The sequence below is a fragment of the Hyaena hyaena genome, unplaced genomic scaffold (assembly GCF_003009895.1).
Source record: "Hyaena hyaena isolate Hyena2069 unplaced genomic scaffold, ASM300989v1 scaffold_5, whole genome shotgun sequence".
In the NCBI taxonomy this organism is placed as follows: Eukaryota; Metazoa; Chordata; class Mammalia; order Carnivora; family Hyaenidae; genus Hyaena; species Hyaena hyaena.
In genome coordinates, this window is record NW_024080637.1 from 5,785,243 (window position 1) to 5,809,214 (window position 23,972).

At 44.0% G+C, this 23,972-nt stretch overlaps 1 protein-coding gene across 4 annotated transcripts in view; it reads left to right on the forward strand.

Annotated features, from left to right (window-relative positions):
* Positions 1–23,972, forward strand: part of USP24 (ubiquitin specific peptidase 24) — a 137,659-nt gene that overhangs the window by 99,499 nt on the left and 14,188 nt on the right. For all 4 annotated transcript variants that reach the window (XM_039239224.1, XM_039239227.1, XM_039239234.1 and 1 more), the window contains exons 44-60: positions 453–578; positions 2,079–2,177; positions 3,072–3,154; positions 4,445–4,586; positions 4,812–4,931; positions 5,233–5,453; positions 6,106–6,230; positions 7,472–7,613; positions 8,296–8,446; positions 9,654–9,749; positions 10,412–10,515; positions 12,063–12,176; positions 16,519–16,615; positions 19,233–19,349; positions 20,032–20,124; positions 22,087–22,189; positions 23,764–23,885. In XM_039239224.1, coding sequence (XP_039095155.1) covers positions 453–578; positions 2,079–2,177; positions 3,072–3,154; positions 4,445–4,586; positions 4,812–4,931; positions 5,233–5,453; positions 6,106–6,230; positions 7,472–7,613; positions 8,296–8,446; positions 9,654–9,749; positions 10,412–10,515; positions 12,063–12,176; positions 16,519–16,615; positions 19,233–19,349; positions 20,032–20,124; positions 22,087–22,189; positions 23,764–23,885 — 2,055 coding nt within the window. The remainder of the gene's footprint in view (positions 1–452; positions 579–2,078; positions 2,178–3,071; positions 3,155–4,444; positions 4,587–4,811; positions 4,932–5,232; positions 5,454–6,105; positions 6,231–7,471; positions 7,614–8,295; positions 8,447–9,653; positions 9,750–10,411; positions 10,516–12,062; positions 12,177–16,518; positions 16,616–19,232; positions 19,350–20,031; positions 20,125–22,086; positions 22,190–23,763; positions 23,886–23,972) is intronic.

Sequence of the window (23,972 nt, forward strand, 5' to 3'; positions counted from 1 at the left end):
TGTTCTTTTCTTACAGTAGAGTAAGCCAGAGAAGAGAAAATATATTTATAATACTGTACCGTATCAAAAAATCCAAGCATAAGTGAACCCACACGGCTCAAACCCATGCTCAAGGGTCAGCATATACTAAAAGCTTGTGATATCGCAGTCCGTAGTGTTGAGAATATCTGTGTGTATCCTGCCATGTTTTTCTCTCAGAGATAACTGGTATTCCTCATAGAGATAAGTGATATTCCTCATTCCAGTTTTATATAATCAAACAGGCTCAAAGAAATTATTTGTTCAGGATTCCACCAACTAGGAAGTATGGAGGCTAAACGTACTGAGAGTTGTAGCCACACCCAGACACACATAGCACTGTAAAAGCAAAGTGGGCCGTACGTGTGTGTATGTCCACGTTTTCTGGGCAGCAGTGAACTACTTCTAGCTCAGTATGTTGCGTTTCTTTCTAGTCGTTACTTTCAGTAGATGATGACACGGACAATCCAGACGACAGCGTATTCTACCAGGTGCAGTCTCTCTTCGGGCATCTAATGGAAAGCAAGCTGCAGTATTATGTACCTGAGAACTTCTGGAAGGTATTTCACCTAGTCACTTCAGATATTTAGATCTGGTAATAACTGTTTCTATCTTTATTAACTCCAAACCAGTCCCATTGCCAGGAACCTATAGAAGAACGGGCTATACCATTCTTCGTAAGATTGATATTTCATTTCAAATGATTAAGAAGAGTCATTTATAATTTCTAGGGATTTGCCAGTCTTAACAATTTGAATATTTCTCATGATTCTTATTTGAATTCTTTGGATATTTGTTCAAATTAATGCTCTAAATAATTTTTTTTACTCTATTTTTTCTTTAATTTAAATTTTAGCTAGTGAGCGTACAGTGCAATTTTGGTTTCAGAAGTAGAATTCAGTAACTCGTCACTTACATTCAGCACCCAGTGCTCATCCCACCAAGTACCCTCCTTAATACCCATCACCCATCTAGCATATCCCCCATCCACCTCCCTCTATCAACGCCCAGTTTGTTCTCTAAGAGTCTCATGTGGTTTGTTTCCCTCTCTCCTCTCCGCACCCCCTTCCCGTATGTTCATCTGTTTTGTTTCTCAAATTGTATTTGTTTCTTTCTTTTTTTGAGAGAGAGAAAAAGAGAACATGAGCAGGGAGGGGCAGAGAGAGAGAGAGAGGGAGAGAATCTTAAGTCGGCTCCACCTTCCATGCAGAGCCTCCGTCTCACAAACTGCGAGATCATGACCTGAGCCAAAATTAAGAGTCAGCTGGCTGCTTAACCAACTGAGCCACCCAGGAGGCCCTCTTAAATTTTACCTAAGAGTGAAATTATATGCTATTTGTCTTTCTCTGATTAACTTATTTTGCTTAGCATAGTATATTCTAGCTTCATCCACATCCTTGCAAATGGTGAGATTTCATTCTTTTTGATGGCTGAGTAATAAAGAGGTGTCTGTGTATGTATGTATGTGTGTGTATATATATATATATATATATACACACACACACATATATATATGTAATGGGCTCTTGCCATAATTTGGCTATCATTAATAATGCTGCTATGAACATTGGGATATGTGTGCCCCTTTGAATCTGTATTTTTGGATCTTTTGGGCATATACCTAGTAGTGCAATTCCTGGGTTATAGGGTAGCTCTATTTTTAATTTTTTGAGGAGTCTCCATACTGTTCTCCAGAGTAGCTGCACCAGTTTAGATTCCCTCCAGCAGTGCAAGAGGTAAAGAACATCGTTTTTAACATTGCTTTACTGTGTTTCACATGCTTTACTGTGTTTCACAGGAGGAGTACCTTGTATTTCCCCTGTAGTTTGGATAGTTCTAAGACAGAAACTCCACGTTCTGTGGCCTCAGGTCCCAGCCGGTATGGTCTCCCAGACTTGTTTGGGTTACACAGGAGCCAGGCAAAAGCACAGATAGCTGAACCACACTCCTCTCACTTCAGTACAAGTGTCTAATGTCCTAATGGTGAGCTTGGTTTTAGAAGCATTTAAGCACTCTTGCTTCTTTTCCTTGAACAGTATATTTAATTCCTATCTGCATAGATTTTCAAGATGTGGAACAAAGAACTTTATGTGAGAGAGCAGCAGGATGCATATGAATTCTTCACTAGTCTTATTGACCAGATGGACGAGTATCTCAAGGTAGAGAACGCTTCACTTCCCCTGCCTCCCCCAGACTGTAGCACGAGAGCAGGGTGGCGGGATTGGGGGGGACTAGGAGACCTACAGACGGGAACCTTGTCAGCCGTACCACCACAGCTGTAATACGTTTCCTCTGGGCTTGAACATCCAAACAGAACATCAGCAGGATTTTGGACTTTTCTTCTTCTTAATTCATCCAGCACTTGATGAATAAGTATGTCCTTCTTAATCTGTACTCCACAGTAACCGCTCTTCCTGGGGGCGCACTGGGGTCGCCCAGCCTCCAGAGTGCTGTCCTCGCCAGGGACCTTTTGGTCCTGTGCGCAGCACTCCGACTCGGCCAGCGGGGCCAGGTTAAAAAGTTGTCTGTGGTGATGTTCGAACCCCAAGCTTCCTGCCCCCACCCAGTGTAACGTGTGACAAACCTCCTAAGGGTGGCTGCCTTCTGGTTCTCGGGTGCCCTCCGTCATTGCCAGTATCTGTCCCTCTTCTCCTGCGTAGGCACAAGTCAGGCATGTCCTTTTCAAATGACTTAGGAATTGATAGCATTTTATCCACAAGAAAGAAAAGATTGAGGAGAGTAGTTTCTAACTTGGTCTTTGTGGCATGGGGAGAAGCAATTGGAACCGTCACGAAGATGACAAGCTGTTCCTGTCACCAGCTGTGACTGGCCCCTCTCCTCTTCCTTTGCCGGCTCTTCACGCAATTCTCATAGCCAGTGGGGCCAGTGGGTTATAGACTTGCCTTTCGTTCCCAGCTTAAACTACCATCATGACTCGTTTAATTTTAGCTGTTAAGTTGAAATCTGTGCTTTAACTTAGGGCTAAAATTCTATATGAGTGACCTAGAAATTCTAGGGGCATCAACTAAAATTCTTAGTTTTTATTCCAACAGAAAATGGGGAGAGACCAGATTTTTAAGAATACTTTCCAGGGCATCTATTCTGATCAGAAGATCTGTAAAGACTGTCCTCACAGGTTAGTGAAGTTACCACTGACATCAAAAAAATGACCACCATCACTTTTGTTTTCTCTTAATTGTTGGTACTGTATTCATTAATTTTCATCCATATTTTACTTGACTAAAATGACAATATATGAAAGTCTCAGCTGTTATCTTCTTAATGTTTGTTTATTTTGAGGGAGAGAGAGAGAGAGAACTGGGGAGGGGCAGAAAGAGAGGAAGAGAGAATCCTAGGTAGGTTCTGTGCTTGTCAGTACTGATCTCCTTGTGGGGGCTCTGACTCATGACCTGAACCCAAACTAAGAGTCCGATGATTAACTGACTGAGGCACCCAGGAGGCTCAGCTATTATCTGTTTTAATAGTACTTTTATTCCATAAGCTCCTCTAACAGTTTCCTGATATATTTTTACTCAGCCAAGTTCTATAACATTTGGGCTCGTGAGCATCACCATGCTTAGTATTAAGTAAATCATCATGCAAGCAGCTTTCCTACTCATGTATTTAAGGCAAAGCTTTAAGAATACTTGAAATTTCATTTGTAAATATGTGGATTTCCAGAGGAAGTCACAAATCCTCAAACAGGAAAATACGTATTCTCAGGGTTATCCTGGTCCAGAAATCAAACTTGGAGGAAATATTTTTATAGTAGGAAAAGGATTCAGTATTCAGGTGAAAACCTGGAAATTGCTAATTGGCTACTACAGTTGCAATATACATGATCGTTGTCCTTTCTGTTTTTATTTCTTAATTTTCTAACAATATTTTTTAAAGTTTATTTTGAAAGAGAGAGAGAGAAGAGTGCATGTGTGAGTGGGGGAGGAACAAAGAGAACCCCAACCAGGCTCCATGCTGCCAGTACAGAGCCCAGTGTGGGGTTCGATCCCACAAATCATGAGATCATGACCTGAGCTGAAATCAGGAGTCAGGCACTTAACTGAGCCACCTGGATGCTCCAGTCGTCATCCTTTTTAAATAATACTTCTACTATGTTATGAATTTTGCATTTGTTGAGAGACTTGCAGCTCTCTCTCTCTCTCTCAGTGGACCCATAAATGTTTATTGAATTAAGTTTCTTTGGTTTCCATTTCTAAAATTTCTTTGTTGAAATTCATAACTTTATAATTCTGGATTGTCAAAAACGGGTATTTTTATTTGGCAGTGTACTTTTAAAAGGATGAGGGGTGGCATGTGTTAATTTCACTGACCATGAATGTAGACCTGTGTTCAGTCTCTGCTATTGCGGTAGTTTCAAGATCTGTAAATTCCATTATTGATTCTGTTTTTTCTGTGGCTTGCTAATCAGATATGAGCGGGAGGAAGCTTTCATGGCTCTCAATCTTGGAGTTACGTCTTGTCAGAGCTTGGAAATTTCTTTGGACCAGTTTGTTAGAGGAGAAGTTCTAGAGGGAAGTAACGCATATTACTGTGAAAAGTGTAAAGAAAAGGTATTACACTTGCCTTTTTTGAAAAACAAGCTTAATTTGTTACTCATTTAGTTTGTCTTTATGTTTTATGTAAGAACAATATTAAGCTCCTATTGTTGCTTCCATTGAATTGTGTCATTATCTGTTTTCACATGGGCGGGAAAGGCCTGTGAGAATCTATGACCTTTGTATGACTTTGATGTTTTCTTTCTTCCCTGGAGATAATTGGGTTTTGCTTTTCTTTAGAGAATAACTGTGAAAAGGACCTGCATTAAGTCTTTACCTAGTGTCTTGGTAATTCACCTAATGAGATTTGGATTTGACTGGGAGAGTGGACGCTCCATTAAATACGATGAACAGATAAGGGTAACTTTTTTTTTCCCCTGAACTTTCTTACCACCATTACCTCACTTTTTTCCCCCCGCTGTTTACTTTTTACATGTTTAACTTTCATCTCCACTGTGAAAGGCTGTGGCGTCAGCGTGCTTGTCTTAAGCCATGCTGTCCATAGACGGGCAGATCTGCACACAGCCCCCGTGTCGGGACCGTGGGGAGGGAGGCCCGGCCAGAACCAGGAGAACATCCCTCTTACTTGAGTCTGACGTGACTGGATATTGCTGTGTATGTTACTCATCAACACGGCTGTGGTCCTTCTGCTTTTAAATAGTTTCCCTGGATGCTAAACATGGAGCCTTACACAGTCTCAGGAATGGCTCGCCAAGATTCGTCTTCGGAAGTTGGTGAAAACGGGCGAAGTATGGACCAGGGAGGTGGAGGATCCCCACGAAAAAAAGTCGCCCTCACTGAAAACTATGAACTTGTCGGAGTCATTGTCCACAGCGGGCAGGCACATGCGGGTCACTACTATTCCTTCATTAAAGACCGACGGTAAGGACTCACGCCAGCCCTCCCCCTGCTTGCCAGTAGTCCTGCCTCCCCCCCACCCCCTCTTCCTGTATCTCCCCTCCACTCCCCCTGCCCTCTTGTGTCCTTCCCCTGCTCCCCCTGCCCTCCTCTGTCCCTCCTCCACTCCCCCTGCCCTCTGGTGTCCTTCCCCTGCTCCCCCTGCCCTCCTCTGTCCCTCCTCCACTCCCCCTGCTCTCTGGTGTCCTTCCCCTGCTCCCCCTGCCCTCCTCTGTCCTTCCTCTACTCCCCCTGCCTCCCTATATCTCTCCTCTGCTCCCCCTCTCTTCTGTTCCTCCTCCACTTCCCTGCCCTGGTGTATCTCTCCTCCACTCCCTCTGCCCTCCTATGCCTCTCCTCTCCTCTCCCTGCCCTATATTATCAGCCATGCTTATGAGTGTAGTGCAAAGAAGCTTTTACATTGCTCCTTCGTCATATTTCATATTGGATTTTTAAAACTTAGTAACAGTTTTTATCTCTTTGGTTTGAAAAGTTGTTTTAGAAACTTAAGGGTTTTTCTTGGATATTTTCAAATGGTAGTTATCTGCTCGATTTGTAGACAATACATAGAGACAAAGGTGGGGGAGGGGCATGTTGGGTTTTCATCTTATAACATGTGTTTTCCTGTGGGCTCCAGGGGGTGTGGAAAAGGAAAGTGGTACAAGTTTAACGACACAGTCATAGAAGAATTTGACCTAAATGATGAGACCCTGGAGTATGAATGCTTTGGAGGAGAATACAGACCAAAAGTTTATGATCAAAGTAAGTATTTACAAGTGGATGTTTCACATTAGTTTTTTTTTTTTTTAACTTACAGTTTTCTATCAAATTGGAGGTCATATTCTTTACGTAAAAATGTAATTTTATTCTTTTTACATACCACTTTTCCCGCTGTTTAGATCCACAAATTCCTTGGTAGGCAGAGTAAAAACATTCAAGCTGCTTACAGAACGTTTTTTAAAATAATTCCAGGCAGCAGCAGCAGGTGATGGAGGAAGAGGAAGAAATGAATATCAGAGAAAAACTAATGAACACAGAATTTCAACCTTAAAAATTGTTTCAGAAGAAGTAGTTGTCTGCTCAAACTCTCACATTTCCTTTTCACTTACAGAGAGGCACAATGAATTAGAGAAGACCTCTCTAACACACTGTGTTTCTGTAACCACATTTATTATGCAGCATGGCAGTCTTTCCCTCCACAGCCACCACCCCCCCCCCCGCCACCCCCGGCCGAAGAAAAAAGTATGAGGAAAAGGACATCACAGAATCCAATCAGAATTTGCCATTTGGGGAAAAAACATTTTGTAGACATCTTGGCATTTCTGAAAGCTGATTTTGCAATATATCAGGGGCATTTAAAATTTTCTACCTGCGTAAGTAAGTCACAAGGATGGAAAGTAAGCATAGGAAACAGAGACAATAATATTGTAGTAAAGCTGTGTGGCAACAGATGGTGACTGCACTTGTCTTGGTGAGCATTTCGTAACGTATATAATTGTCAAAACACTATGTTGGATACCTAAAGCTAGTATGTCAACTATACTTCAATTAAAAATTAAAATTAAAAAATATTCTACCTCTGTGTCAGATTTTGATACCGTACCATGGTAGTCCTGCATCTGGTAAAATAGTAACCTTTAATGGTTAAATATAGTGCTGTTGCCAAAACTTACCTAGATTGAGCTGTTCTATGCAGAAATGGCCAAGGCCAATTATAATCCCATCCTGTACCACAGAACTTTTTAAATGTTCCTTGCCTTTTGATTAAATCCAGACTTGCCTAGGAATGTCTGTCCCCTTCACCACATTGCTGTACACCTTCCTCCCAGCTCTTCTAAATCACCTTCCAAGCAGGATGGTACAGGACACACATTTTACTTACACTTGCGTTTAATTTTTGTAAATACGTGCTGGATTCGTGGGCCTTTATTTCAGATTGTCAAGATAAGACACCCTTTTAAACTTATTTACAAAGACTTCTTTCTTCGTGTCTGGTTGTAAAGCAAACCCATATACAGATGTACGCCGAAGATACTGGAATGCCTATATGCTCTTCTACCAAAGGGTCTCTGATCAGAACTCCCCAGTTTTACCAAAGAAAAGTCGAGTCAGTGTGGTACGGCAGGAAGCTGAGGATCTCTCTCTGTGAGTTTCTCTTCCGCGTAATTTGCTGTGTGATTTCAGTAGGTGATCATTGTAATCATGAGTATGCTGTTGGGGATTTAAAGGTAATTTGGTAAACAAGCAAGAGAGAAATTCTAAAAAGAAAATGAGTAAATCTCTTTACCCCTTTTCTTATGGCCACCTGTTTATTATTTCCTTGGCAGAAGTTATTTTGTATTTAGAACATGCATGTAGGGGCACCTGGGTGGCTCAGTCAGTTGAGCATCCAACTTTGGCTCAGATCGTGATCTCATGGTTTGTGAGTTTGAATCCTGTGTCAGGCTCTCTGCTGTCAGCACAGAGCCTGCTTCAGATCCTCTGTCCCCCTCTCTCTCTGCCCTCCACTTTCAAAAATAAATAAATATTCAAAATATTTTTTTTTAAAGAACACGCATGTAAATTATTTCATTCTAGAATTGAGATTTTTTTTCCAATCTCAGCTTTTATCGGATACACTTTGTATCCAAAGTGTATCACTTTGTCAGTACCATGGGTTTTTTTTAAGTTTTTGTTGTTTATGAATTTGCCTTTTAATATATTGGGTGGGGAAAAGTTTGCAGTTTATGATTAAGTCTCGTACCCTGTGTACGTAAGTGTGTCAGCTTGCGGTAACTGCTAAAACAGCAACCACTTTACACAGACGGTTTTCTGATTCTGTCCTTAGGTCAGCGCCATCCTCACCGGAAATTTCACCTCAGTCCTCTCCTCGACCCCATAGGCCTAACAATGACCGGCTCTCTATTCTAACCAAGCTGGTTAAAAAAGGCGAGAAAAAAGGGCTATTTGTGGAGAAAATGCCTGCTCGAATATACCAGGTAAGAACCATGTAAAAAATTCTAAGGGAGAAAAATCAGATAGAAGTCAAAATCCACCCAGTAGGTCCACAAGTACTCCCGGCGGGCTCCTTGTGGACTTGGTTGGACCGAGTGCCTCATGCAGCCCACCTCGTCCCACGAGTGTTTCATAACAGGTCATAGAGGTAGCCGCAGACTCAAGGTGGCCAGCACTGTCACGGGCCTGCTCTGTAACTGGGGTTGCCACAGATACACAAGTGAGAGGGAGTGGCCAGGAAAAACAAACACTGTTGGAACTAACTTTCTGGAGAGGAAAGTAAGTGAGGGTTCGTACCTTTGGGTAAAAGGAGTATGACAGTGATGACCGTCAATTATTGAATATCTACTCTGTGCCACATGCTTTAAACAAATCCTTAATTCTAGAAAACCTTTGTGAAGTAGTGGGTTTTATTCCCATTTTTCAGATGAAAAAACTGAGCTCAGAAAAGAAGTGTGAGGCACCTGGGTGGCTCAGTCAGTTGAGCATCTGACTGTTGATTTCGGCTCAGGTCATGATCTTACAGTTCGGGTTCGTGAGATTGAGCCCTGTGTTGGGCTCTGCACTGGCAGCATGGGGTCTTCTTGGGATTCTCTCTCTTCCTCTTTCTCTTCCCCTGTCCCCACTCACACAACTGTGCACTCCCCAAAATAAAAAAATAAACTTTAAAAAGGGGGAGGAGGAGAGAAATGACCTGCCAGTTCACAGAACCAGGATTTAAATTGAGAACTGTCCAACTACCCAGTCCAGGCTTTATACACTAAGTCATCAAAAGCTGAGTAGCTACAACCAGAGAATTTAAGAAAACTCTGGAGTGTTTCATTAAGAGAGATTTAAGCCATCTGAACAAGGAAAGCGTGAAGTTGGTTGTACTTGGGAAAGCTCTCTTTGTTCCTTCCAACCCAAAATAACCTGGTTTGAAGTCACTTGTCCTTCATGTAATGGCTTTCCTAAGTTTCCCAAAAGAATTTGGTTTGATGAATAATAATTCGCCTTCTTACAGCTTCTTATATTTGAAAGGAAGATTTTCCTCTCTCCCTGGTTAAAATTTCAAAGCTCTAGAGAAGGGCTTTTGCGAACCTTTTCTAACCTAATATAAAACCCTTTCTACCTAATGTATCATTAAAAATACCTTCCACGTGCTGAATATTTTCCCGTTTCTTAAAAATAATTACTGATTTTCTTTTGTAGATGGTGAGAGATGAAAACCTCAAGTTTATGAAGAATAGAGATGTGTACAGTAGTGATTATTTCAGTTTTGTTTTGTCTTTAGCGTCACTGAATGCTGTAAGTACTAGTTGGCTTGTTAGTCAGGGACTAAGAAAGCAGAGTGAAATCTGTCCGCTCAAGCGTTCAGTGACTCCTCCTCACCCTCGGCTGTTAGCATTCAGATTAGATGCCCAGAACATTCCCACACCTAATGTCACTTACTGGGTAATATGAAGATACAGTCAGTGCTCCAAACATATAAATACGCAGATTGTGAATGGGTGTGGGTTTCCACATACTGGCTTTTTAAAGTGCTTTTCAATTTTATAAGGAATATCTAAGAATAGCCACGAGGTGAGGGCAGTGAATATTGGGCTTTGTGGAGATTAATTTGTCCTAATCTGTCATCATACATTTTCAGACTCAAGATGAACTTCCAAGTACTTTCTTTTCTTGAGTACCATGATTATAATTCACCAGTAAGGGAAAAACTTTCTTTGTCTGTTGACAGTGCTTAACATCCTATGGTCTAAAAGCTCTATTTTGAGAAGGCTTCATTAAAAAGTGAAGAGGGTGTCTTTTCTTAACCTTTTTAAAAATTTAAATGGAACATTTTCTATAATAAGCTGGCTAGCGTTTTCTTATTCGTGTTTAACTTGTTATAAGTCATTATTCAATTCATTACATGTAATAATCTATAAAACACCTTTGAAAAACACTGTTTTTTCACTCTCTCTCAGACTAAATTAAAGCATCCGTATTATCCTTGCATGGCAAAGGTGAGCTTACAGCTTGCAGTTCAGTTCCTTTTTCAAACTTACCTACGGACAAAGAAAAAACTCAGGTAAGAAACGATATGTTTTGATAGTCTGTTGTGGCAAAAGGCACTGATTAATTTGATTAAAATTGAATTTATAAATTCAAAGCATTGTGAAGGCACCTACCTAAATATGTTCAGGTTCCTATCTTTAAGGGATTTCTAGTCTCATAGGAAGGATAAATCAGAAGAAGCAAGGCATAAATGCTGTACGTCTATGGGAAGTGGACAAAATTATATCCAAATATGGGGATTGGGTAGGTGTTAAAGACATTGATATTCTCAGAGAATTTTGAAAGGCAAAAACAAACAGAGAATAATCTAAGTGAAAGGGGAAAACCTGAGTTAATAATAAGACTTGCCTGAAGAACTGTGAATGACTAGTGTTTTTGCTCAGACTCCTAAGGGCTCACTGGAAGTGAGGTCAGATGTGGGCTTTGGAGGAGCCCATCAAGTGTCCTGAGTGCCACAGAGGGGATGAGACTTTGTTCAGTGGGAGATCATGGAGGGTTTTTGAACAGGGGGCAGCACATATGGAGACACGCTAGACTTAAGCAGCATGTGGTCCACTGTTGGTTTTTATCGTCAGCACCTGGAAGGTGCCGGACCCTTGATAGGTGCTGGGTGAAGATTTGTCTGGGAGTAAATGGGTGGGAGGCGAGGAGTCACTGTCCACTGACTGGAGGAGGTACCTGAGCAGGGAGGGACTGGATAAGGAAGGCAGTTACAGTCAGAAGCCCAGTGCTGTTCTCAGTCTGGTCTCTCCTGCCGGCCCCATGCACTTCTCCAAGTAAGGGGAGGTTTGCAGACAGATTCTGCAATCAGGAAACAGTTGAGAAGAAATAAATAAAATGGCAACTTTATTTTCATGTGTAATAAAGATAAATTAAATGATACTCATCTTTATTTTTCTATTGAAAATGAAGGAATAATACGTTCCTTTTAATGTCTGGCATAGGACTAAGGAATTTCGTTACTTTTATTTGTGAGGTTTGCTTGAGCTGCGGGTACATTGGAGACCGTTTCCATTTTGTTTGTATTCACCATTTGGGGACTTGAGAGAGTAGAGGGGTGTTCTGTGAGGTCATGGGCAGTTGAGACATGATACCTCGTTGTCTGCCCAAATGTTTTCTTCTGTAAAGCTGGATACTAATGGCTGTAGCAGTGAGTGAAATATAAGAATGTTGATGTAGTGACCTGTTCTGAAGGCAGACGTTTTACAAGTGTCAGTTAGTTAAGCAAAACAATGCTACAGGTCAGACGTTTTTCCCGATTAAAATCGCTTGAGGAAGGTGCAAAAGATAAAAGTTAAGGCCTAAGACTTAAGCTTCTTCACATATTTTGTGAGGGGGAAGGGAAGGGCAGGGGATGGACAGATCATACCACAAACACCAAAAAATGCAAAGCGCTGGCTTCTGGGGTGCGTGGAGCCATGTTAGTCAGCGGTCATTGGCTATTCAACGTACGCTCTCTCCCACCTCCCCACAAATCGGGTAACTAAAACCAGAGTGATGCTCCACAGGGTGCTGTATGGGGGTCGGACTCCTTACATCTCGGCCTTTGCTCTTTTGCAGGGTTGACACTGAAGAATGGATCGCCACTATTGAAGCATTACTTTCCAAAAGTTTTGATGCTTGTCAGTGGCTCGTTGAATATTTCATTAGCTCTGAAGGACGAGAATTAATAAAGTAAGTGCCAAGATCTTTTAATTAATTAGAAGAAATCTGTGTCTCTTTCAGTGATTTAGAGCTGCAATTTCTTGTGACTATTTTTATTTCTACTTGAAAATGCTTTTCCGATCAGAGTCCGTTTGGAACTTTTTTCCCTAGAAGCATGAGGAGACTTTTCAGGTCACTCTGAAATCGTTCTTTCGTAAAACCCTCTCTGTTGGACTAGACTCCGACAAGCATTCCGTGAGCGCAAGGAGAGTGTGTGTGCACGTAGCCACGTGCTCCCAGGCAGGCATGGCCTGACCTCTTGCCATGGCTCAGGATAAAAAATAATCTGCTTTTTCTGGTGAAAAGTCTAGATGCTCCAGTCACTGTGGAAGTTTACATTGTACTCCCAGCCATCCTTGGGCCCGTTTCTCTTGTCCTTGGGGAGTGCAGTACTCATGCAGGGGCTCTGTGATCTCAGTGCCCCTCGTCCCCAGTGCCCCCCCTTCATCTCCTCACCCTTCACGCCTGCCAGGCTAGCACACCCCACCTCCAGCTAAGGACTTTGCCTTGGAATTCACTGAGAAAATACGAGTCACAGATGAGCAGGCCTCTGTCCCCAGCATATCAGAGCCTGTTCTCATCTTTCCTCCTGGCACTCTGGGGGACGTGGCCTTCTCGTCTCAAAATGAATCTCTCCATGAGCAAACCCTTTATCAGCTCTCATTCCTGCATCTTTACCTTCTAGAATTTTCTACAGAGTACTTCTGTCAGCATGCAGATATGCTGTGATATCTCTCAAACAGACAACAGAGAATTTGGAAATACAAGCCCCTTTCATAGGGAGCTTATAGTCTGGTGGCTTGTTAGCTGATCGAGACTCTTGAGCCCATATTCTTTTCATCTCTAGGTCTGAGCTCCAGGCACTCGTTTGCTTACTTGATATCTCTACTTCTTTCTCTAATCTACATCAAACAGCAACAGACGTGGGGTTTTGTTGTTGTTGTTTTTTTTAAATAAAATGGATCTACATTACTTCTCTGCTTGAAAATTCTTTGGTGGGTTCCTGTCAGACTCATAAAATCCACAGCCTTTACGTAACCCACAAAGCCTTGAAAACGGTCTTGTTTCAGTTTCCTCACACTGGCTTATTGATTCCTTCAACACGCTAAGCTTTCTCTTCCTGCCTAAAGACCCTTGCACCTTTATTGCCTCTATCTGGAACATTCCCCCATCCAGTCCTGCATCTTATCCTTCAGATGTCAGAGAAGCCATCCCATCCTGATGAGCCTGTCTAAAGCCAGTCTGCACAGTTGGTCTGCTCTGCTGTTTTGCCTGTCTCCTCACTAAACTCTGGCTTCTTGAGGGCAGAAGCTAAGCCTGTTTGGTTCCCTGCTGTACACAGAGCCTGGAACGTAGTAAGCACTCCGATGTTTGTGGGTGTGTGCGTACATGTGTGCACACGTGCACGTAACACACAAATAGAGCAAGTAACCATTTGTATGAAGTATTATATGTGCCTGGCCCTTTGGGGTTTGCCTTGAGATAAGCTTTCCCCGTTTTTCCAGTGCAACTCCAAGCCTCTTCCCAATAGTAACAAGTTAACTATCCTAGAATCATCGTGTATTTGGAAGGAACATGGCAAATATTTTAGTGTGTTCCCTTATATCCAACCAGGCTTGCTTTGAGATATTTCCAGAAGAACTTGGTGACTCTGGGAGTATGTTTGGTTTCTTAGTGCTCCTCCTGGTTAAGAACCCCAATGAATTACCTAATCTGAATTCTTCCTGAGAGAGTTTATTATATTTTTGTCTCTTTATCACTGTCAATTTGTCACTGTCGGTTGCTGATTTTATAATTTTATAATTCTGTTTTTAAGATCACGTAGGTTACCATTGTTACACTAAAATAGCTGTCTATGTGAAGGCGCTGCTGCTCTTAGGTCAGAACTATTCAGTGTAGTGCTTTTTTTTTTTTTTTTTTGGCAATGGTTAAATGTAACCATAATTATAAAAATCTGAAGTTGTACTAAGCACTGCTTGGAAATTGATCCGTATCAAAAATTAACCTCAAAACTGCTAAATGAAGAAAGAGTATTTTACATCTTTAAAAAAGTATTTGCTGTGGAAGCATTTAAACATAGAGTAGCCAGAATGAGAGCCCTGCTCTGTACCACTTTCCGGGCCTGGTTCCCAGCACTGTGCCCACCCTGTTGCCCACCACTCTCTCACAGGCCTGCTTTTTTTCCTCAAGTATTTTAAAGTAAGTCTCAGACATCGTGTAATTTCACTATAAATTTTTCTAAAAGGTAGTTTTTTTTAAAAAGTAAGCACTTTACCATGACCACACTAACGTACTTCTCTTATGTCATCCTAAATCCAGTCCATATTCAGATTTACCTGGGCATCTCAAAAAAGTTCATTCTTCCACCGAGTGTGTACACATCAGGACCCACATGAGCTCCACACGTTGCGTTTAGTTTATATGTCTGTCAGGACTCTTTTTTTTTTTTTTTTTTTTTTTTTTAATGTTTTATTTATTTCTAGGAGAGAGAGAGACAGCGTGAGCAGGGGAGGGTCAGAGAGAGAGAGAGGGAGTCACAGACTGAAACAGGCTCCAGGCTCTGAGCTGGCAGTCAGCACAGAGCCCGACGCGGGGCTCGAACCCACGAACCGCGAGATCATGACCCAAGTGAAAGTCGGACGCTTAACCGACTAAGCCACCCAGGCGCCCCTGTCTGTCAGGACTCTTAATCTACAATTGCTCCTTTCCCCACCACCTCCCTTTTAGTCCTGCCACTTTTTTGAGGGGCACCCTGGCCATTTGCCCCATAGAAGTCCCCACGTTGTGGATTTGTCCGCGTTCTCATAGTGCCTCCCGGCGTCTGTGATAGGAAATGTGGAGCGGCCCTTGGGGACAGGCTTTCCAGAAGACTCGTACCCGATTCTGATGAAGCCTCTGGAGCTGAATGTTACAGGCCCACTTGTCACCTTGTGGCTGCCTCTTAAAGTCTCCATGCATTTTGAATACAGCCTTTTCAGTCTGGTGCTAATTAGCTAGCTCATAGCTCAGCACTTCTGGGGATGAGCAGCAGAGTGAGCTCGGAAAGCTCCACTCTGGTCTCCCTCTGGGGAGAAGGCAGGGTTCTCCATGTACCCCTGAAAGGGGAGGAAGGAAGTGCCAATGCTGCACTCACACAGGAACCAGAGCGGCCTTCTGCTGTCACCTGGAGGGCATGGTCGTCGGCATTGGGCTGTATTTAAACCTTCCCTACGGAATCATGCAGACTTCCTGTTAAGAAGTATTAGAAAAGAGGGGCGCCTGAGGGGTTAAGCGTCTGACTTTCACTTAGGTCATGATCTCGCGGTTCGTGGGTTAAAGCCCCGCATCGGGCTCTGTGCTGACTGCCAGCTCAGAGCCTGGAGCCTATTTCAGAGTCTGTATCTTCCTCTCTCTCTGACCCTCCCCTGCTCACGCCGTCTCTCTCTCTCCTAGAAATAAATAAAAATATGTAAAAAAAAAAAAAAAGAAGTATTAGAAAAGATAGATGGGTTTCCACTTTGCCGATTACAGAAGGGGTTGTCCCACGGAAGCGAGTGTTTGAAGCAGCGCACAAAGCATGGCCAGAGAAGCACACTGTCCGGCATCCCACCCCCCTTAACCCCAAGAGCAGGGCCCCTGCCCACGCCACCTCTGCCTCTGAGGCTGCTGCACCCCCACTCTGCACATGGAAGGGATTGAATTAGATCATGCGCTTGCAGGGCTGTGCGGTAGCTGATGCACCCCAGCAGTGCGGCGACCATGGAGGCGGTCATCACCGTCGTCCCCGTCACAAAGGAGAAAGGAAGGGAAGCCCCACCTCTGGTTTGGGGAGTTAGGTAACAAGGCTTGGGAAGAGGAGAGGAGGGGAGGGGAGGAGGGGGGAGGAAAAAGATAGAAATCGTGGTGCACAGGTGGAGTAGAAGGGGCCGTGTTGATTCTGAACTTCGGTGTCTTACTCTGAGAAATTCAAGGGGTACCCCTGGGAGAATTCTGGAGCCAACAGAATTTATAAAATTTTAGGTCTTTTGCTTTCATATTTCTTTACGTCCATGTATCTCATTATGCTGTAACATTTATTACAAATACTCATTTCAGGAGAAGTGGGGAAGAGGGGGAAAATCCTACCTTCAGCACCCAGGGGTCTGCTTTTCCTGTTTGGCCTTCTTCCCCTGCACAGCAGCCTGAGATGGTGTCCCAAAGCTCTCGGGAGCCTTGACCCAAGAGCTTGGAGAGATTTTGTTTCTTGGACAGTCGGTGGGCCTGGTGTTGGGAAGGTTGGGTTACAGGAGTTCTTCTGCCTTCTCAGCACGCACCTTTTCCCTGTATGTTCTAGGATTTTCTTGCTGGAGTGCAGTGTGCGAGAAGTACGCGTTGCCGTGGCCACCGTTCTGGAGAAAACCCTAGACAGTGCCTTGTTTTATCAGGATAAGGTCGGTCTCGTTTCTTAAATGTGACGTCTACGTTGTTTCTACCAAGTGTCTTACATTGCCCATGGTGAGAGAGAGCGCCCAGGGTTGGAGTCTGGTAATTCTGCTGCGGAGAATGCGGCTCTTGCAGAGAATGCAGCTCCCACAGACTGCCATTCTGATAAATGCCAGGGTAGAAGGTGTGCTGTCCTCACCTCCTTGCACCCCAGAAGTCAGGACAGCCTCAGGATTTGGGTCTTCTCTGGTCTGCTTCAGGCTTTTCTCTCTAGAGCGCTCCTTTCTCAGAGTCTTCTCCCAAGACTGTGTGTTCAGTTGCGCTGAGCTGAGACTAACCCGAGTCCAGAGACTCTAGTCTAGGCACACAGACATCCTGAGCTGCATTTGGCTTTGTCTCTTCCCTAACACGCTGTTTCCACGATCCAAACCTGTGGCTGGCAGCCAGGCCAAACTGTGCCGCCCATCCAGGACCGAGCAGCAGCCAGGTTGGCTTCTTCAGTGGAGCCTCCATTGCTCCTAACCTTTGTTCCTGTTCTCCTGGATTTCTTCTTCCTGATTCTCTTTTCTGCCACATATTTTCGGGTTTACAGTTCCACACATGCTAAAACAAACCGGGGTATTTATGACTATCCTCAAATTTCAAATATCCCCCTAAATTTTAAGTTTTAGGGAAATAAATGACATATACTGTAAGTCTGATTATTATTCAGTCTGTTATTAAGCCCTAACAAATAGAGCCCTTCTTCTCAAGTTTGCTATTTCAAACAGCTGACACTACATGGAAAACTTTGAAAAATGTTGGTTTCAGATCTGATTGGCTCCTTGTAGACATTGGCTGGAGGCAGTGTGTCTCAGTGAACGGAATGCAGATTTTAGGAGTTGCTGCTTCAGATTCAGACGTTGGCTTTACTCTTCCACCTTGAGCAAGTCCTTTCGTGTTTTTTTTTATTATAAAAAATTGTTTTAAGTTTATTTATTTTGAGAGAGAGAGAGCGCAAGTGGGGAAGGGGCAGAGAGACAGGGGGAGAGAGAGAAACCCAAACAGGCTCCTCACTGTCAGCACAGAGCCCAACGTGGGGCTCGAACCCACAAACCATGAGATCATGACCCATGCCAAAGTCGGACGCTTAACCGACTGAGCCACCCAGGCGCCCCACAAGTCCTTGAAGAAAGATGCTAATCCAGGTACAGTACTTGGTACCCAGGCATTTAGTTCCTTCAACATTGCCTGACCCAGAGTTCACCATTAGACCAGGCAACCTAAGGAGCTTTGCTCAGCAAGAGTGAATAAGAAGGTCAAATAGGCCCTTTAGAGAGGACCTAGAAGAAGACCATAGCTCAATTCCAGGACTTGCAAGGAAGCTAAGGTCTACTCTAAGGCACTGGTTTTCAGTCAGTTTAAACAGCAGGACCGTTTTTCTCACCTTACCTGGATGCAGAATAGATAAAATCAGTCATTGGGAGCCGCCACGGACAGTTTGGATACCACTGCTCTTGAAGTACCCCCATGGGGCTTTTCTCAGATACTTAACATCTGTCCTTCTTGCTGTCCTCCTTCCTCCCGTGTACTGACCCAGACAGAGAACCAGAGCAGAATTCATGCAGTCTCCCTCCAGATGGGGTCAGGCCATGGCCTAGTAAGTAGTCCACCAGCCCCTAGAGGCAGGACTGCAGGTGGTAGGAAGGGAAGGCAGTGGTGGAGGGCATAAGCATGGAAGCCATTGCCTCCGTGAGGTCGGTTTGCCATCCAGCTGACCTATTTTATATCTGTTTTCCGCCCCTCATGATGGAAATGGTGCCTCGGCCACCCACCTCGTATCGTAAAGTACTTTGAAAACAAAGTGCTGTGTGGATGGTAGGTTCTGCTGTATTTACGACGAGTACGACAGGCCGGGCGGGACTACTTCAGAAGCCCGTGAGCACCGGTCTTGAGGGGAGATGAGCTAACAGACGTAGTAAGCTGGTCTTAATTCTCCAGTCACAGATGAATTTCTAGGGACTTGTCCAAAAACAGTTGGGGTGGGAGGGAAAGAAGAAGCAATGTGATAACCAAAATGGTTTCTAAACAAATAAAATGTTTTTCAAAGCTTTCCATGAGGCGTCCGCGGGCTTTCAAGTAAGTTCACAGTTGAGTTGGTATCACCGTTGTCATTCTGTCAGGCTGTTGCTCCCCATTTGCTCCATTGGCTTGATTTCCGGCCCCTATGCCTGTGTCTGTGTTTTTTATTCTTTGCATCTGTGATTATGTGAAGAAGTAGCATAGTGGAGGGGGGGATTCAGAGATGTTTCCTCTAAGCTCCCCCCACTTTTTTTTTTTAAAAGACAGAAATTGGCCCTGTAGGAAATGTGACCATTAGGCCAATGAGTCCCGCCCTTGAATATGAAGTCTAGAGAACAGGACTAGGCTTTCCTCTTCATTGTTTCTACAGTACCAATCCTTCCCTGGAGGATAAAAAGTGATGATCTGTTTTTGCTCAAAGCATATATCCATCTGAATCTGAGACTGGAATGTATCAATCAGACATTCCTTTTGTTCTTGCGGTGATTTCCTTCAGATTAACCCCATTACAAATGTCTGGCTTATATTCTTTTTCTTTATGTGATTTCGTCTTTCCTCAACCAGTTAAAAAGCCTTCATCAGTTACTGGAGGTACTACTTGCTCTGTTGGATAAGGATGTCCCAGAAAACTGTAAAAACTGTGCTCAGTACTTTTTCCTATTCAACACTTTTGTACAAAAGGTAAGTGATTTTTTTTTTCCTAATAACTTTTCTTTATATAGCAGATTTCTAGTCTAAAGGAATTTTTTATACATGGGAAAACCTTAAACTGGTCAATATTGGATCCAAAGATAAGGTTTTACGAATGTTTCTTCTTAAAAATCTTTATTTGTGGATTCTGTTACTTGCCTGAATTCTGATACAGGTAGATACAGTTACTCATTGATAGTAGGGGAGTTTGGGTGAAGACTAGAGCCTCCTTGCACGTCTGGCAGCCATGGTGAAGCAGCATGAGGTTGTTGAAACCCAAGAGTCTTTTAAACTACATTTTTAACCAGTACTTTCTGTGTGCAAATCATAGCATTTAAAAACTTACTGAACCCTGGGGGTGCCTGGGTGGCTCAGTTGGTTAAGCGTTGGACCTCGGCTCAGGTCATGATCTCATGGTTTGTGAGTTCGAGCCCCATGTCATACTCATTGCTGACAGCTCAGAGCCTGGAGCCTGCCTCAGATTCTGTGTCTCTGTCTCTCTTTGCCCCTCCCCTGCTCGCATCTGTCTCTTTCTTTCTCAAAAATAAATGGTAAAAAGCAAAACAAAAACAAACAAAATTGACCCCTTAAAACTTCTCATTTAACTGTGTTTTTAATATAAATTTCTATCTGGATAGACCTATAACTTGTCATTCTCGGTATCTTGTGACAGCAAGGTATTCGGGCTGGGGATCTTCTTCTGAGGCATTCAGCTCTGCGACACATGACCAGCTTTCTCCTCGGGGCCAGCCGGCAAAACAATCAGGTAACGCCATCTACTTGAGGGCCCAGTGCGATGGCTGTGGTTTTGTTGCCACATTGTCTCTCTTTGTAGGTGATGAATATATTTCATTTCGTAAGAGTCAGATACTAGTACTACATAGCCTTTAACATTCTTTGGAGTTCCATTGTTTTACGGCCTCCTCAGAACTTAGCCTGATGATAACTCCTGGACATGACTAAGTAGAGTATCAGTCACAAGTGTGCTAGGAGGAGATATGGGCTCGGGGGGCAGGGGGCTCGGGGGCCTCTAGGAAATAGTGGCATTGGGACTTCCACTTGCCCCCAGGACTGTGAGCAAGGCCATTCCAGTGGGGGTTGTAAGTGTGGTGCTGGTCACAAGGGCCAAGTTCAAATGGGAAGTTGAACGGTGATGCACTGAGTGATACTGTGGGTATAATGCTCACAGACAATGAAAGGGAAGCTGTGATAAATCGGGCTGAATATAGCAAAAGAAGACTCCCCTAGGGCACCTGAGGGGCTCAGTCGGGTTAAGTGTCTGACTCTGGCCTGGGTCATGATCTCATGGTTCATGAGTTCGAGCCCCACGTTGGGCTCTGTGCTGACAGCTCAGAGCCTGAAGCCTGTTTCAGATTTTGTGTCTCCCCCCTCTGCCCCTCCCCCACTCACAACCTGTCTCTCAAAAATGAATAAACATTAAAAAAACATTTAAGAAAGAGGACTCTCCTGTGTGGGGTGTCTGTATTGGTGTGTTTTTCCCATTACTGTATTTCTCTGTTTGATGGACTTAGCTGAACAGGGTGAGTGTGCACTGATGATAGACACTGTTTAAGGAGTGTCTGTTCCGTGCCAGCACACTGCTTACTTTACACACCACACCTCTGCTACAGGTCAGTAAAATAAGCATTTTCCTCCCACTGTCAAGCAAGAATCAGAGCTCAGAGAAGCTCAGTGAATCACGTGAGTTCGCAGCTAACGCACTGTGGAGCCAGGGTTCCAGGGTTCCGACCCCGCTCTGCCTTCCCTGCTGTGTGGCGCGTCGCACAGGCACGCGTCCTTCTCCGTGAGGACACAGACGTGTGGGCCCCGCCTCATCTGCCTCCTGCTGTGCCGCCCATTGCCCTCTCCAGCAGTACAAACAAACGCTGCCGCCTTAGCGGGATCCGCGGGCTGGAATTTACAGTGTCTTGTACTTTGCTAGCAGACTCCATCGACACCGGTGATTGATTGATCCTGACTGTAATTTAAATAAGATTCAATTTCGTTCCTAGTGCTATGTAATTCATATTGTTTTGCCTTATGGAGCGCATACAACATTGGAAACGTTTTGTTTCCTGGTTTTAATTTCCGTATTTTTTTTTCTTAATTTACACCCCAGTTAGCACATAATGCTTTCAGGAGTAGAGTGCAGTAATTCATCCCCCGTGTATAACCCCCACTGCTCCTCCCCACAGGTGTCTTCCTTAATGCCACTTGTCTATTTAGTCCGTCCCCCTCCCCACCCTCACCGCCCCTCCAGGAGAACATTTCCACTTGTAATGTTTCATTTGGTCCTCGCAACCACGTAGTGGGCAGGTATGTTATCTCTGCCATTCCACAAAGAGGTCAGGCGCTGTCATGATAAAGAGCTTGCCGGCATCCACCAAGCCCGGTGACTGGCAGTAGAGGGCCAGGCTCCCGCTCTCCGGCCTCCCGGGTTTTCCCCATCATCCTGAGAGAGAGAGGAAAATCACCAGCACGTGAGCAGCGTTCCGCACCTGACTTCAGTACATAAATGGAACTGTTTCAGAACACAGTAGGTCTATAAGCAAGAAAAACTCTTAGGCTAGCTTAAAACCCACAACTTTTCTTATACTTTGATCTCTTCTACCAGACACTGAGAAAGAACTGTGGCTCAAAATATCATGAACCAGCCTATCCTTTCCCTTCTTTATCATAGTATTTCTAACCAGAACACTAATGCTCAGTCTATTTTCACTGTCGCCAGATACGTCGGTGGAGTTCGGCACAAGCACGAGAATTTGGGAATCTTCACAATACAGTGGCATTACTTGTTTTACATTCAGATGTCTCTTCCCAAAGGAACGTTGGTGAGCTTTAATATATCTTTAATGCGGCAGAAGAAAGAAGAGAGTGAATTTGTCAGTAATGCACGGAGACTAATAATCTTAGCAATTAAGTGAATATTATTCTCGTTTGGCTATTTGATATTTGAGGAATACTTCATTTTTTTGTTTGTTTTAATGCATGTTAAATTTCACTTTAGTAGTTTGTCACAAGAGAAAGTCATTTATTTGGCGGGGAGGGGTGTACAAGTATTTTAAAAAAATACTCTAGGGTTAGAGGCCAATTCAGACTTCATTCATTGTATTCATTACCATAATTGGCACAGTTAATTTCGTAGGGAAAATAGCCAAGTGTGGGTTGGAGTCTCCTAGCTGTGTGAACTTGACCAAGCCACCTGACATTTTCAGTCCTCGATACAAAATGGAAATATTAAAAGCATAGCTCCCCAGGTGTAATGAGGATTAATGAGATAAAATGTTAAAAGTACTTTGTAAAACTGAAGAGGAATCAGATGTAAGTTATGTCATGGACGTGTGTTTGGATATAAGAGGTAGCTGGTACTTCCCGTTCTGTCCCCCGGAACCAGTAGCTCAGTCCGCATTTAGTGCAGCTGAGACACCGGTCACTCTGTGCTTATCCGGTACCCTAACCTGTGTGTGCACCACCTTTTCATACTGTTGCCAGGCCTTGTCAGGACGGCACCAACAGCAGTGACGATAGTAACACAACAGGGCAGCTGAGAAGTATTCGGTGTTTTCTGTGTGCTGTGCTGTGTGCTCTGGGGGTGTGTGTGACCCCCTCAGCAAGCCTGGGAGGGCCGGGCCCCTTCGCCCCTTCCACGGAAGGAGAACCAGAGCACAGACAGGCCCTTGCGCTTGCGCGAGCCTCGCTGGGAAGGGGTGCGGGGTGGGTATGTGAGTGCGAGCCTCTGACTGCCAGCAGGTATAGTTGGCGTCCCTGTCATCTGACTGGGGAGATCTGGTAGAAGTCCCTGGGCATCTCTCCAATCTGGAAATGCTTCCTGACTCTCTGAAGGACCACTGGGGAGCCCTCAGATGGTTGCAGGGTGACTTGTTTCCTTTCCTCTGACTCATGCACCTGAAAAGACAAGTCTGCCTAATTTGTGAGCTCAAACAGGTTTGTAAAAGGACATCAGAGCGTGAGTCCTTATTTTCTAGCGCATGGGGCAACTCACCCCTTCCAGGCGGGTCAGTTCTGCTTAGCATAGGTGGCGTGGGCTGTTACTTGAGGGCACTCGTTTGAGCCGCAAGGGTCTTGTCCAGTGTCTCATCAAGAGGCATTTGAGCATTTTGTTTCGTCTATTTATATTTTTACTTCTTTGAAAGATTGTCTCGGGTGGGAGCGCTAGGAGTCTGGAGATCTAAGTAGTCACCCTGGCAACTTGGGCACACACTGAGAAATAGGTAAACATTTTCTTTCTCCTGTCTGCACGCCCGGCTTCCCGCTAGACTGAGGGAGCAGGCAGTAAGCACCGAGCAGCCACCTGTGTGAACCTCAGGAGAACCGCTTCACCTCGTAGATGGTCTCATGAAATAACATCAAGTGAAGTGGGTTTGCTTTTCTTGGTCCCCTAAAGCTCCTGGTGTATTTAAACAACGGCCACCGATTAGCATTGCCCCGTCCAGCCCTCTGCTGCCCCTCCATGAGGAAGTAGAAGCCTTGTTGTTCTTATCTGAAGGGAAGCCTTACCTGTTAGAGGTAAGTACTTGATCTTCTGGAACCATTTTCTTTTTATTTTCATTATTTTCTGTTTGTGGAGAGACACCCTTTGTGATATTTTGCATG